The sequence below is a fragment of the Lagenorhynchus albirostris genome, chromosome 2 (genome assembly GCF_949774975.1).
Source record: "Lagenorhynchus albirostris chromosome 2, mLagAlb1.1, whole genome shotgun sequence".
In the NCBI taxonomy this organism is placed as follows: Eukaryota; Metazoa; Chordata; class Mammalia; order Artiodactyla; family Delphinidae; genus Lagenorhynchus; species Lagenorhynchus albirostris.
This window is the reverse complement of record NC_083096.1, coordinates 165,753,661-165,769,500: the sequence shown is the minus strand read 5'-3', so window position 1 is coordinate 165,769,500 and position 15,840 is coordinate 165,753,661. Positions and strand designations below refer to the sequence as shown.

At 51.5% G+C, this 15,840-nt stretch overlaps 1 protein-coding gene and 1 long non-coding RNA gene across 2 annotated transcripts; one reads left to right on the top strand and one right to left on the bottom strand.

Annotated features, from left to right (window-relative positions):
* Nucleotides 1-1,271: 1,271 nt before the first annotated feature.
* Nucleotides 1,272-7,795, bottom strand: ZNF683 (zinc finger protein 683). Its single transcript, XM_060140978.1, is given in 8 exon segments — nucleotides 1,272-1,348; nucleotides 1,351-1,607; nucleotides 1,609-1,643; nucleotides 2,660-2,788; nucleotides 3,895-4,589; nucleotides 5,978-6,182; nucleotides 6,823-6,950; nucleotides 7,722-7,795. Coding segments are annotated over 7 exon segments (1,512 nt in total). The 5' UTR covers nucleotides 6,937-6,950; nucleotides 7,722-7,795.
* LOC132515078 (uncharacterized) lies at nucleotides 3,355-9,051 on the top strand. Its single transcript, XR_009539033.1, has 3 exons — nucleotides 3,355-3,470; nucleotides 7,170-7,285; nucleotides 8,803-9,051. It is a non-coding gene; the product is annotated as an uncharacterized LOC132515078 (long non-coding RNA).
* Nucleotides 9,052-15,840: the final 6,789 nt, after the last annotated feature.

Here is a 15,840-nt window from a genome sequence, read left to right as displayed (position 1 = left end):
GGGTCCCGGTGCTGGAAGCCTTCAAGCTGGGCCTGCACAAAGTAGGGCGGAGAGGAGGGTCCTGGGGCTAGAAGTGGCCAGGAGGCCGGACTGAGCCAAGCGTCTTTCCCGCCCCCCCGGAGAAGGAGGGGCTAGAACGCAGGGGCGGAGCCAGGGGCGGGAATGGGCGTGATTGGGGGGGCTAGCCTGATTGGTTGGCATGTTGGGCGGAGCCAAAAGGATGACAGGGTGGGCTTGGAACCTAGACCTCGGTACTGGTGGGGACCGACGCCGACCCTGCCCTTACCCTGCCATGGTGGGCCCTTATGAGAGTTCTCTCTCTCGGTCCTGGAAACCCTATGACACAGCGGGAATCTCGCCTGTGGGGGAATCTTCCCCTGGTGGGGAAGCCTATCCGAAACCCACAGGGATGGGAACGGCGACCCCTGCTGGAAGTTGGCCAACTATTATGATTTACTAATACTACTACTGTTGTGACTATAACCTGGGCCTCCTGTACCCCCAAAGGGCAGTACCCTTTCCCACCTGATGCTACCTCTCTTAACTCTCGGGGGGGGGTAACTTGCACATTGGGGGATCCTCTGGGACTGCAGGAAGAAAGACCATCAGGAGGGTCCCAGTTCCCCAGGCTCTCTGCCAGTTCTTCCCTGCCGGCAGTCCTTGTAGGACCTCCACCCCTTCACCGAGCTTGGTGCCTCCTTAGCCATTTGTCCTCTGTGATGACTGGTCCTGACACACAGGGGGACATCTTGCTTGTGGGTCATGAGTGGACACTGATATCCTTGTGTTCCTGCCTCTCCCACAGGGAGCTCAGATCCTGACATGTACAGAGCGAGGAGTATGCCGCACCTGACCACGGCAGGGAGTACCAGCTGAGGGAACACGTAGGAACTGTGAGACAAGAATGTTGCGGCAAGCAGCAGACAGGCATCTGTGCAGGTGCTGGAACATCTGTTCAGAAAAGAGGGCAGTGTGTCCTGTGCTTGGCAACACGGTCTGCACCTTGCAGCGACCTGGAAGGCTGGACTGTCCATCGGCGAGCTGAGATGGTGGGGCTGGTCCCAGATAGGTCCCAAACAGAGTGGAACTCAAACCCAGCCAGAGTAGATGGCCGCAGGCACCCACCCCACGCGGTGGGCAGCATAGTCTCTTCCTGGCTGTGTTCCCTGAACTGCCAGGTGGAGTGGGGTGTGAAGTCTGGCAAATACATGGTGACCTCCCCCTCCACTATTGAAGCTCAGGAGGCCTCAACTCATCATAGAGAAAATCCTTTAATTGCTCTGCCCCTGCCCCCTCCCCAGGGCAGTCCTGGCACCACTGCTCAGGCTGGCTGCCCTTGCTTTCCCCAGGATGCTGAGGACACCTTGACCTTGTCCACGTCCCAGTCTATCTGCCTCTCTGATGGGGCCACCACAAGATCTAGTGCCCCCTGGAGCCATCGGGCAAGGCAGGCAAGAGACGCCAGGGGCAGGTGGGTGTGAGCAAGGCTGCAGGGCCGTGGTGCGTGCAGCCGATGGTGCAGCTTCAGGTGAACGTGCTGCGTGAAGCGACTTGGGCAGACACTGCACTGGAAGGGCCAGGCCCCTGAGTGCAGGCGCAGGTGAGTCGAGGTTGCTGGAGCTGCTGAAGCGTTTGTGGCACATCTGATGGGAATGGGCACTGGCGTCAGTTCTGCCCACCTGGTTGACCCAGGATCTCTGCTCCCTCTCCCCATCTTGAAAATACCCCCTACCACCTCCCTGTAATGCAAGCCTGGAAGCTTTCCCCCCATGATTCCTCCCTGGGACCCACAGTGTCTGGCAGATTGTAGCCAGTCAGACTGGGTTGGTATCTTGGTTCTTTTACTCCCTGCATGACCTTGTATAGGTGACTTCCCCTCTCTGATCCTTGCTCTCCTTATTGGTAACATGAGAGTATTAATACCTAACCTCATAGGTATGGTGGACTGAATGAGATAATCACATAGAATCCTTATGCGTGGGGCTGCAGCTTCAGTGGGCGTAATTAACATTTACTGGGAGCTGCTACATGCCAGGAACTGGTCTCGTGTACTAGTCTTCTCCAGGACTCTGGAGAAGCAGGACTAAGTACTACTCCTATATTATAGTGAAAACGCAGAGGCTCAGAGAAGTGAAGCCACTAGCCAAAGCTCACATAGCAAGTTGGAGGCAGAGCTAGGATTTGAACCCAGGTAGCCCGGACTATAACCACTATGCTGCTTTTATTTCTGCCTCTTTAAAACAGGGAAAGAGTCTGGGCCCTTCTGACCTCCCAAGGGACATGGTGAGGCTCAAAGAGGGAGGGAGCTAACATTGAGCTGATGTTATAAGTAGTGTTTATATACTTTGCACACACGATAGCATTAACTCCTCCAACTATGCTGGGAAGTAGGCAATGGGTATCCCCAGGACTCCTAACTTCATTCTTCTCCCCCCACAGACATACATCTCTTTTCTCCCCTCCAGGCCCAGGGGGTGGCCGCCAATATCACGTCCTGGCCCTTCCCTTCCACCTCCCTCTTTCCCCCAACCCTTGCCTCCTGTCCTGTCTCCACTTGCTCAGGATGGTTGGGGGATGGAGGCCACGGGTGCCATCCCCCAGGGGCCTAGAATTCTTCCGCAGCCTGCAGGAGTACAGGGGAGGGGGAGGATGGTCTCACCGGGCACTTGTGGGGCCGCTTCCCAGTATGCACCAGGTGGTGCTTCTGCAGGTGGGCGAGCTGGGTGAAGCTCTTCTGGCACAGGGCACACTGGAACGGGCGCTCCCCGCTGTGCACACGCAGATGGACCTGAGCCAGGTGTGGGAGAAATGCTGCCAACTGCCCAGAGCCCTCCAGCAGAGCCGGGGATCCTCTTCAAATCTCTACCCACATCCCCATAGGGCCCCCTTTTGGCATCAAGGCCTCTCAATCCCCCTGCATCTGTATCACCTCCCTGAAGGCCAATCTACCATTCCCCAGGATCCCCTCTCTCTCTCTGCTGCCCTGCAAGAGGGGAGATGGCTGTGGTTAGCTGGCCAGGTGAGGGGTACCCCGTGTGTGTGTGTGTGTGTGTGTGTGTGTGTGTGTGTGTGTTGTGTGTATCTTGTGCAGTGCTTCTCGAAGTATTGTCCCGCAGCATCAGCATCACCTGGGAGGGTGTTAGAAATGCAGATTCTCAGGCCCCACCCCAGACCAGCTGAATTAAAATCTCTGGGGCTGAGCCTAGGAATATGCATGTTTACTAGCTCTCCAGGTGGTTTGAGGCTCGTTAAAGTTTAAGAATTCATGCCCTAGAGGATGCAGAAGGGCTGTTCTCCAATAACCGTAACTTTTCCTCAACTTCAGCAGGTGCCAACTGGCGCCTAGCTTCCGGTCTTTGCTGATACACAGAGATGTGCCCATGGTTGCCCCCTGCTGGACGATGCCTATAATGATGCTTACAGCACGGCGCTGATGTGCAGGATCCCACATGAAAAAAGCTGGTTGTCAGGTCTGTGGTCTAGACTCACTAAAATCTACCTGTTCCCCCACCTGAACTTCAAGTAAGTAAACAAGAGGAGGCTTAACTGGGAATCAGAGAGGATGGTTGTTCAAGAAAGGGCTTGCCCTAGATGTTGAGAGACTGAGATCAAGACCTGACTGCACCATGAAATCAAGGCAACCTTGGGCAAATCTTTTCTCAGTTTCCCTATTTTTAACTTAAATGAGACGATCTCATAGACAGTCTTTTAGTGTGGAGAGGACTCCTCTCTACGGATGTGAAACTGAGGGGCCCAATGAACCAGCCAAGGTCATAGGCCCTAGAGGTTGCCCAGGAGTTCCTTCTGGCTGTAAGGTCCTTGATTCTAGAAGCAGGATGGGAGGGGGGTCATTGAAGGATGCCGAGGGGAGCCACGGAGCCCAGAGGCAGATACCTTGAGGTTGGAGAGCTGCCCAAAGCTCTTGCTGCACACGTTGCACTCGTACAGGATTTTGCCATTCTTTTTCTTCAGCGGATAAGGCAGTGCCGAAGAGCCCGCCTGGGAGCCCGGCGGGGCCGACTTTGCTGGAACCACCCGGCCAGCATGCTCCAGCCCTGTGGAGTCGGTCCTGGCAGCTGCAGAGCCTGGATTCCGGGCCTGGGAGGGTTGGGTTTGGCCAGAGGCTTGAGAGGCCCCTGCGTAGGGGTGCAGGGTCTCCCCCTGGGTGCTGGAGTGCCCGGCCTCATAGACATTCATCAGCAAGGTGGGCACAGCCATGGTAGTGTAGGAGGTGTTCTGGGGCAGCATGAAGAGGGGGGGACACTGCACAGAAGGTAGGCCCCCACAGGTGACCAGGTAAGGTGAGGGCAGGAGAAGTGGGTACACAGGATAGAACGGGCAGAGGTGGGATGGGAGTTCTTTGGAAATGGGGGTGGGTGGGGGCCAGGAGCAGAAAGCCAAGGGGCTGGGGCTCTTTTTATCTTGCCACGGGTTTGGGAAAGAGCTGTTGTGAGGAGAGAAGGATGGGCCGGGGGACCCCTCGCCAGCTCTTTCCCGCTGGCTTCCCATCTTGTCCCTGCTCAGAGGGTACTTGGCTGTGAGTTTCTCGCCATTGGAGGAGCCGGCAGGCCGCCTTGGTGGCTGGTGCCCTGAGCAGGAAAGGGAAGACGGTCAGGGCCGCACAGACTTGGGTAAAGTTCTGCTCTTCATCAACCTGCCTGGCTCAGAGCTGAGAGAGGGCTCTAGCCTGCGCGGCACCTCCCCTCTCTGGGCTTTCCTCGTCTGCAATTGCGTTTGCCAATAAAAGAGGCTAGAATTTGTGCAGCGCATAATAATTTCAGAGAGTGAAAGCGATTCAAGAAACCTATTAGACGTACAGGTGGAAAAATCAAGTGGGCAGTTGGGTGAATTGGTTTGGAGATTAACAGAGCAGCCTGAGCTGGAGACATAAATCTGGGTGCCATGGGCCCAAATGAGATCCCATAAAAGGTGGTCCTAGATCTGCTGTGTCCAAAATGGTAGCCACCAGACACATTTAAATTGATTAAAATAAGTACAGTAAAAACTTCAGTTCCTCACTTGCACTAGCCACACTTAAAAGGCTCAGTAGGTATGGTATCAGACAGCACAAGTACAGAGCATTTCCATTACTGCAGGAAGTTCTATCAAACTGCTACTCTAGATAAAGAGAACAGGAGAGAAGCGGGGAAAGAAGAGAGAGGAGAGGAGAAGAGAGGAGATGGGAACATGGGAGGAGAGGGGAGGGGAGGGATGAGGCGGCGGCTCTGGACTGAGTTCCTGGCAGGGGGAGACTTAGGAGGTACGTAGTGGAGAGCAAGCAAGGGAGACTGAGGTGTAACAGCCAGTGAGGTAGGAGTTAAACTGGGAGTGATAGAAAGTAAAATATTAAATATGTATAAAGATTAAAAAGTAGATTGTCTGCTTGGATCCTCATTTATTCACTCAACCAGCTTTACTGAGCTGCTTTACTCTGTGCTGGGGAAATAAAGGACACAGCAGCATGGTCCCTGCCCTCCAGGTCGAGTTGCGTAAGGAAATGGGGTCTCGTAAGCAATAAACATAGAACATAGGTTAGTGAGATCGTACTTTTGTGGAAGAAGAAACTGGCCTCCATGATGTCATAGAGCCAGAAAGGGCAGAACCAGGACTCCACCCACGACTCCCTGACTCCCAGTCAGGGCTCCTGTCTTATAAAATAGGCCCCTCTAGCTCAAACACTCTAGGCAGACAAAGCGCCACTCTCAACCGCCGGGAATAGCTACGCCTACACCAGATCCCATACCCACGCCTGAGAGAACCACTGGCTACTTCCTCTGCTCACCTCTGCTCACGTGTCACCACCTGAGAGCCCCTCGCACCCCCAGGCAGAGCTCCAGCTCAGAATGTGGCAGTAACACGTGCTTAAGGCACTGTCCTCACGAGTGACACTGGGTCCGCAATGTCTCTCATCCCCAAACCTAACAGTGCTTCCCACCTCCAGCCTCCACCAAGGTGCAGCCCCGTGCCCTGGGCTTACTTGTGCTCGAGGCGTCCTCTCTGAGACCCTGCGGGGCTGTGCCCGGGGGCGCCGACTTCAGGGTGCACAGGTATACGTCCGGGCCCTGAGGGCGGGCCAGCAGGGAAGACCTGGCCAGGGGCAGTGGCAAGGGGTACAGCCGGCTGGCACAGGACGGGCCATGGGCATCCACTGTGCCTGGAAGTGGCCTGGAGCCTGGCAAGACCTGGAAGGCAGGGGGAAGGGGCTTGGGGGCCAGGGACTGGGAGCCCCCTGGGGTAGTCCCTTGGGATGGTTCCACCCCTAGTTTGGGTTCCAAAGGGGGAGGAGAAGCTAAGACCAACCCCCAACCTACACCTGCCTCCACCCTGTCTGTCACTCAAATGGCTTCCCCTTCCCTCATCCGCGTTCCCAAGGGACTCACACGTCCACCCCCAGGGTTACCCTCCCCCTGCCCCAGAACCCCTCACTCAGCCCTGCTCTTCCTCTTCCCCTTCCTTCCTGACCACCCTCAGACTAACTACCTGGATGGAGCCAAGGTGAACTTAGAGAAAATCCTCATCAAAGACTGTGTACCCCGCAGGAGGGCCCTGAGCTTCCTCCCTCTAAGGCCCAGGCCACGGTCACACAGCCAAGCTTCCTGCATGGCCCTGTCCCTTCTCATGCCTCACAGGAGAGTTGGGCCCCTGGGGCACGGGAGAGGGTCTCTGGCGCTTCCAAAGGCACATTCCCATGATGTGCCGGGGTGCGGGTGCTCAGGACCAGGGGAATCTAGGTCCCTTCAGATTTTCCCCCTACTTCTTCCTAACATCCCCTCCTTCCAGAAGCAGCCTGGCCTCAAAATTGGGGATGGGACCGCATCTTACCTGATCGCCTTGGCAGAGCTGGGAGTCCGAGTGGGGGGACAGGGAGTCTCCTGTGCTCCCCAGGGGCTTAGTCTTGTGGCAACAACCCAACTCTGGAGCGGGTTCCCCCTTCATGCCCCCACTACCTGCTGGGAAGACAGGTCAGTCACAGGTGAGCGGTGAAGGTCCTCCAAATAAGAGCCTGTCTTCGAGGACTGGCTCTCCCAGGAAACCACTGTGTGACCTTGAGTCAGTCACTGCCCCTCCTGGCCTCAGTTTCCCCATCTGCAAACTGGGAGGGTTGGACTGGCTGATGTGAAAGGACTGTCTCAGCGATGACATGAAAGCCAATGATGCTTTCCTGGTAGGGGCAAGAAGAGGATTGAATGGAGACTGGCCAATCAGAGGCAAAGAGCACAGCTGGCCTGAATCCCATCCCTGGGGAAGAGAGGAGAGAGGAAGGTCCTCATGGAGGTACTTCCAGGTAAGCTCAGAGATCTGAGGAAACATTCCAGACCTCCTCAGGGCCACAGGGAATTGAGAAGCTATTCCAAGACTCTACCAAACACAGGCTCCTCACTGAGGGGCGCCCCTGTCCCCCAGCTCATCCACACAACTTTTCTGGGCCTCTGAGGAAGCCCCAATGTCCTGCCACTCGGCTAGCGCCTCACTTCTCTGCTGCTTTCACTGAGGCCCGCGCAGCCCAGGGACCATGCAGCTCGGCAAGTGTCCCGAGGCCCTTCCCTCCCCCCCCCCGTAACCCTCCTTAACCCCCAGTGCCCCTCGGAGCCTGGCACCCTCACGCGGGTGTCTCATTCCTCCAAAACCCGGTCTCCTCTCCCTCTTCCCTGACTCCTCCCAACCTGCCCCGGGTCTCAGAACACCTTAGAAGGAGAGGCGGCCTGGGTGAGGCTGTTCACCTGGCTCGGCAGAAGTCCCCTCTGGCTGGGGAAGGAAGCAGGTGGGCAGGTGGGCCGCCAGCCTCTGTCTGTGTTTGCGGCCCCCGTGGGTGTGAGAGGTGACAGGAAGGCGCTACATTTGAAGTTGCCACAAATAGGAAGGGGGGGCAGGCAGGCAGGCGGGGGCCCTATGGGACCTGACAAGGGCGAGCCGCCCACCTGCCTTTACCTACCTGAGACAACACTGCCAGAGCTTGGGGCCACAGTAAACTGGAGCTACTGGGATTTCAGTGTGCGGGCTGGGATGGAGTGGGGTGTGGTTAACTCTGGTTCTCAGAGAACTCAGATGGCTGAGCAGGAGGGGGACAGAGCAGGGCTCAGAGGCTGGAGCTGGGGTCCTTCCAGGGATGCAGGCCCAACGGGGACAGAGACGGGCAATGATGTTGAGAGGGAAGACAGAGACGGTGGTGGCAGGGACAGAAACAGGCAGAGACAAGAGCAGGCAACGTAGGGTGAGGCAGGGGAGAAAGCAGGAATCCGATCTCACACAGCAGGCGCCTAGGAGGCAACGAGTACATCTTCCTCCTCTTTGTCCCATCTCTGATTTCTCGGTTCTGGGGAATCCTTTCTCTAATTTAGATAGAATGCTGAGGGCCGGCAAGAGATAATTCAAAGACACAGCAAAATGCTTGTAAGGCATGACTAGATATCAAAGGGGAGACCCTTTAGGCCAGAAACAGCTTTAGACTGAGCAATTTCATCGTTCCTGTGAGCAGAAGGTGCATCACCCCCCGGCCTCACACAAATTCTGCCCGGTTGGTGTGTCCGCAGTGTCTGGCCCAGTGTGGCAGCCCCATCCAGGCCTCAAACTCCACCTGGCCATGCCACCCAGGTGGCATGGAATGCACAGGGACATCTCGAACTCTCCATTGTAGGCAAGGGACATATTACTCTGCCAGCTCAGCCCCTGGTCAGTACTCACTTCCACTCTGGCCCCCGTCGCTTCCTGTCATAATCATTTGCCCATAAAACTGACCCCTACGTGTCTGTGTGTATCTCAAGGTCAGGGACCACTCTTTACTCATTCTTGTTTCCCATGTAGATATTTGCCAGGTTTTTTGGATGCCCAGCATCTGGAACTTTCTCCCACATGAGTCTGGAGGGAGGCAGAAGGCACATTCCACTATAAAAGCCAAAATGGCCGCATGCTGAATTCCCACCTCCTTGCTCCAGCGCATGGTGCGGGCACATGGCATGGACCAGACCGACCAGATGTGCCCATCCAGACTGTGATCAGAAGCCAGTGGCCCTGGGGCTTCCCTGCTGGTGCAGTGGTTAAGAATCCGCCTGCCAATGCAGGGGACATGAGTTCGAGCCCTGGTCAGAGAAGATCCCACATGCCGTGGAGCAACTAAGCCCGAGCACCACAACTACTGAGCCTACGCTCTAGAGCCTGCAAGCCACGACTACTGAGCCTGTGTGCCACAACTACTGAAGCCCGCCCGCCTAGAGCCCGTGCTCTGCAACAAGAGAAGCCACTGCAATGGGAAGCCCGCGCACCGCAACGAAGAGTAGCCCCCACTCGCCGCAACTAGAGAAAGCCCGCGCACAGCAACAAAGACCCAGTGCAGCCAAAAATAAACTAAATAAATAAAAAAATTTGTTTTAATTAAAGAAAAAGGAAAAGAAGCCAGTGGCCTTGAGGTGGCAGGTCGGTGGAGCCCACTCTGTACGTAGATGGTGATGCCCCAGCCTCCAGGACAGCAGAGGGAAGAAAGGGGTTCAGAGGGTGTCACCAGTCCTCTCAGGGCTGGTACTGGGGGTGTGGTCCTGGCCCTGCTTTCCAAGCCTGGCTCTGCAGCCTTCCCAAACCTTCTCTGAGCTTCCCCAGCATCTTTTTTTCTTTTGCGGTACGCGGGCCTCTCACTGCTGTGGCCTCTCCCGTTGCGGAGCACAGGCTCCGCACGCGCAGGCTCAGCGGCCATGGCTCATGGGCCCAGCCGCTCCGCGGCATGTGGGATCTTCCCATACCGGGGCACGAACCCGTGTCCCCTGCATCGACAGGCGGACTCTCAACCACTGCACCACCAGGGAAGCCCCCCCAGCATCTTTTAAGTGAATTCTTCCTTTCACTCTCTCTTCTTCTTTTTTTTTTCCTTTGCCCACACTGTGTGGTTTGTGTTCCTTGACCAGGGATTGAACCTGGGCTCTCAGCAGTGAGAGCACAGAATCCTAACTACTGGACCAACAGGGATTCCCTCCTTCTCTCCTTAAATCCTCCTGAAATGGTTTCTGTAGGTTACAACCAAGAATCCTGCACTATACATGTCCAGAATAGATGAAGCACCAGGCTCAGGTTGGAATACTCCGAGGGTTAGAGTAGATAGCTACCTTTACGGTTACTATGTGCCTGGCACTGTGCTAGGGGCTTCGTAAACATTATCTTATTTAATCTTCACAATAAGCCTGTGCAGTTGGTTTTATTATCCCCATGATGACGGAACAGAAGCTCAGAGAGAGTAAGCAACTCACTCAGAGTCACACAGCAAATAGCCAAGAGCTCTCTAGTGCCAACCCTCAGATTCCACTGTCTCTTGGCAATGTCAGCCCACCCCCAGTGCCACCCCCACTGCTTCATTTGTGCCCCCCATACTCTCTTCCGAAGTGCCATTCCCAAGGCCCAGACCACCCTCCCCATCCTCTCCCCCAACCAACCCTGCACATACCAGTTGCCCTCTCAGCATCCTTCAGATTAGCGGGCAGCCCTTCCCATGGCACTCCTTGCCATCTTGGTCAACCAGAACTCCACTCCCCAAAGCTGGAGCCCTCCCAGCCTCCCAGGACACAGCCTGCCTCCCCTCCAGCCTTGCCTGGAATCTAAGAGTGCAAGAGCCTCACTGGGTACCTGTGGAAGGCCCCACCCACATCTCGAAGGCGGATTCACACACACCTTTGGCTTCCATCTGCCAACTCCGCCCCCTCCTGGCATCACACTCTGCTTCCAGCTCACAGAAAAGTGTACAACCTCTTGGTTAGGAACAAAAAGGAAAATGGCCTTGGAGATTTCCAAATCTCCAATCCCTGAAAGACCTGGTTAGGAGTGTCCCAGGAGGAGGGCTGGGGACACAATCCCTCAAGTTCCCACTGGAAACAGCCTCTACCTGCCAATCCCTTCCTTGCTCCTTTCTCTTGGGCCTTGCCAGGTCCTCTGTCTTGTCAGCCTCCAGGTCCACTGTGATGTCACCAGCTTAACTGTGATGTCACCATGTCCCACATCCCCCTGAGGGGTAGCACAAGGGGTAGGACCATGGTCTCCTGGGAAACCTGGACCAATGCCTGGATCCAGATGAGAGACTCAGGCCAAGGCAAGTCCTTGGAGACCAGAGGGGGCTTGAGAAATGATCGTGGAGGGGAAGCAGGGTTGAGGAGCCTTCAGTGCTGAGCGGAAAACACCAGGGAGGCCTCAGAAAAGAATCAGCGTCTGGAGCAGAAAGGCGGGAGGGGTGGACAGGGGTCTTCAGGCTCCTGGCTCACTGTGCAGTTGCTTTCTTCTTCTTTCTGTTAATTACAAAATAATACAGATGAGTGGTCAACGATTCAAGCAACATAGAATATAAAGACAAAAAATGGAAGCTCCCCTCCTTCATGGTTTCCCAGTGGTGAGTGTGAATTGTTTGGTGTTCATCCTTCCAGACATTTATCCATGAACCTACAAACAAGTAAATGGACTTTAAAATTTTGTTTTTATACACAAATGAATTATGTGATAGTACTGTTCTGAAGCTCTTTCTATCAACAACCTACTGTGGCCATCATTTCATGCCAGAATGTACGCATCATTTGCCTCCTGTTTTTTTCCTGACCGTATAGTGTTCCATTGCAGAGGACCACCTATACGTCCTCTGATGGACATAATATGTAGCATTTCTCTGTTGGTGCACTCCAATTTTTCCCTGTTCCACACAAGGCTGGAAAGGATCTCCATGCAGAGGTAATATGCAGAGTGTTTAAGAATATTAGCTCTCAGACACAGGAAAACAAATATTATATGTTATCACTTATATGTGGAATCTAAAAATAATACAAACGAACTTATTTACAAAACAGAAACAGACTCACAGACATAGAAAACAAACTTACGGTTAGGAAACGTGAAAGAGGAGGGGGAGGGATAAATTAGGAGCATAGGATTAAAAGATACACACCACTATATATAAAATAGATAAACAAGGATTTACCATATAGCACAGGGAACTGTATTCAATATCTTGTAATAACCTATAATGGAAAAGAATTGGAATAAATATATATATATATATATATATTTTTTTTTTTAAAGAATGTTAACTCTGCTGGATTTAATCCCAGCTCTGTGACGTTAGGGCAAGTCACTTAACCTCTGTCCCTCTTTCCTCATCTGTCAAATGGGGATAATAATAGCACTTGCCTCACAGCGTTCTTTCAATGATTCCTCAAGATAATTTATGTAAAGTCCTGAGGACAGTGCCGGGCCCAATGCAAGCACTTGACAAATGTGGGTTACTGTTAATATTGTATATCAATCTTTGCCTAGTTAGGCAAGTATCTGCAAGTCAGCTTCCTAAAAGCTGATGATGAATGTTCCTGGCTCACTTCGGAAGACCAGAATTTGGGCAGCACACTTGGAGACATGAACTACATTCAGTTTTATTGCTTTATTCATTAAGCCCTGGTTGGAGACCATTGCCCTCCTCCAATGCAGTCTTGCCCTCACACCAGTCCACATACCACAGCAACAGTAGCTCCTGGCATTCGAGCCCTCCCCATGTGCCAGGAACCCTGCAAAGCACTTTGGCCAGCTTTATCTAACTCCATCAACACAATGGTAAGATGCATGCTATTATTTCTGTTTTACAGACAAGAAAACTGAAACTCAGAGAAGGAAAGTGACTGGCCCAAGATCACGTGACCCAAGTTGGGGCTGCGATGTCCCAGAAGAGAAGGAGACCTCAGGGAAGAATTCCTGGGGCAATTCAGGGGCACCTGTGAACAGACAAAAAGGGCCACAAATGTGGTGCAGTAGAGTCTGGATTCCCTCCAGAGGCCAAAGGACCCTCGGAAAAGTAAAGATAGATGGAGACCCAAGTAAAGGACTGGGGAAATGTGCTGCAGAATTAGCATCTGGCACTGTGCAAGTTCCCCAAGAACCTGTCATTCATTCATTCACTCACATATTCATTCACATATTTATTAATTGTGAACTGTGTATCAGGCATTGGACTAGTTGCTGGGAATAAAGCCCATAGGAACATGACACAGACCTTGCAATTTACAGCCCACTTATCAGAAAGCTTGCAGGATGTTGCTGAAATAAAAAGTTGTATGCAACTGTCAAAGCTTATTATCATTAAACAGTTTGGGAAGCAAAGTAGAGCCAGGAGTGTTGGGCTAGCTTGTGCAGTACAAAGAGAAACACAGTGGAACCACAAGCAAAAGCCCCACTTCCTCTTCAAAATCCTCAAAAACTTCTTCAGTCCATAACCACTGCCACCTCCCACCTTGAGGTCAGTCAGCTGAGCTCCTGGCTGGCTCAGTGCCAGGGTCCTGGAACTCTGTTGCATGCATAATTTTGAGGGGGCACCAGATCAGCCAGGTCAGGAGGGGGGTCTGGGACCATCATTGCTTCAGAGTGTTAAGCAGCTCTGTGACTCTGACAGGGTTGAGGGTGGAGAGCTCAGCCCAGTCCACAGTGCACTCACCTGCCCCCGCTCTGTTGTTGACACCTCCCTCCCTCTGCCTGACACCCACTTATCTCATCTCCCGAGACAGCCCAGCTGTCAGTCAGATGCAAGAGTTGGCCTTTGGCTTCACACCCCAGGGCGGGGAGATCCTGAGATAGGGCTCGTCAGCTCTCACATTTGCAGAAAGGGCCTCGAGATTCTTGCATCTTCCCCTGCACCCACCCGTAAACTTCCAGTCCTTCTGTGGACAAAACTGTAGATATATCTTCAAATGACATCTGAGATCATCCCACCCATCCCCTTATCTCAACCATTTCAAGAGGATAGGAGACAAAAAGAGGTCACACAGCTGAGATTCAAATCCAGTAGCGCTAATATACTCTTAACCACCATATAGCACTGCCTACCATATACACGGATGTCCTATCCAGCCTTGTGTGAAACAGAGAAAAATTGAAGTCTACCTATATGCCCACCATTAGAAGAATTGTACCTATTATGTACATACATGCAATGGAATACTATGCAGCCAGCAAAAAGTGAAGGGTAAATCTACTAAGTGCCTCCTGTGTGGTAAACCTCTTTATAGTCATCTCATTTAATCCTCCTTGAAATCTTCCAAGGTAAGAACTCTAATGTCTCCATTTTATAGACAAGCAAACAAAGATTCAACAAGGGTAAACCAGGTAGCATCCACTCAAATACCTACAGTGGCCATGCAGTTAACAAAGAGTGGTCCAGGAATAAGTATGATGCAAATGGTACCTGACACACAGCCTTGGTGTCAGGATTAACAAGGAAAGGTGGAGACTGAGGTAAACCAGAGAGCTTAGGCCATTCATCATGACTCAGCATATTAGAGGCCAGTGCTGCCAAAGGCTCTGACTTTTCTAGAGAATCTGAAAATCAGGATTCTTATGTGAAATCTCTAGATTTTTTTTTAAATTTGGTTCAAGTGTTTTAAAATAATGGGCCCACCAATCAGAACAGATCTGTGTGTCAGATTCAGCTGCCTCTGTCCAAGGTCCCAAGATCCCAGAGCCCTAGCTCTTTCCTGTCTCCAAAGGATATGACCCACATTCCATCAAACATTCAAAGAATATCAATTCTTGACAAAATCTCCTAAAAAATAGAAAAGGAGGGAACACTTCCCAACTCGTTGTATGAGGCTAATATTACCCTGATACCAAAACCAAAGACATCGCAACTACAGAGAAATCTCTCTTATGGATATATATGCAAACATCCACAACAAAATATAAGCAAACAGAATCCAGCACCACAAGAGAATGATTATACACCATGACCAAGTAAGATTTATACCAGAAGTGGTTTGACATCCAAAAATTGATTAATGTAACACACTATATCGATAAAATAAAGGATAAAAACCACACAATCATCTCAGTAGACGCAAAGAAAGCACTTGACAAAATCCAACACTCTTTCATGATAAAAACACTCACTCAACTAGGAATAAGGGACTTCCCCATCCCAACAAAGAACGTCTACAAAAAGCAAGTGACCGACATTACACTTAATGGTGAAAGTCTTGTTGCTTTCCCTCTCAGATCAGGAACAAGACAAGGATGTCTACTCTCACGACTTCTATTCAACATTGTCCTGGAGGCCCTAGCCAGGGCAATTTTAGGCAAGAAAAAGAAGTAAAAGTCATCCAGATTAGAAAGAAAAAGTAAAACTATTTCTATACACACATGACATGATCTTATATATAGAAAATCCTAAGGAATCCACAAAAACGTATTGGAATTAGTAAATGAGTTCAGCAAGGTTGCAGAACACAAGATCAACCAATGGTGCTGAGAAAACTGGATATCTGTGTGCACACAAAATTCTCACACTGTGTACAAAACTGACTCAGAATGAGTTATAGACCTAAAGATAAGAGCTAAAACCATAAAATTCTTGGAAGAAAATCTAGGAACAAATCTTCGCGACCTTGGTTAGTCAAAGCCTTCTTAGATACAACATCAAAAACATAGGCCAAAAAATGGGAAAGAAAGGTAAATTAGACTTTAAAACTTGTGTGCTTTAAAGGATTCCATCAAGAAATGAAAAGGCTAGGATGGCTGTAATTTAAAAAAAGAAGTGTTGGCAAAGTTGTAGAGAAATTGGAACACTCATTCATTGTTGATAGGGATACAAAATGGTTCAGCTGCTGTGGAAAACAGTTTCGTGATTCCTCAAAAAGTTACAGAATTACCATATGAGCCGGGAATCCCACTCCTAGCCATATACCAAAAGAATTGAAAACAGGTATTCAAGCAAGTACATGTACACGCATGTTCATAGTAGCACTGTTAACGGTAGCTAAAAGGTAGAAATAGTCCAAATGTCCATCAACAGATGAATGGATAAATAAATTATATATATATATTATATATATATATACAATGGAA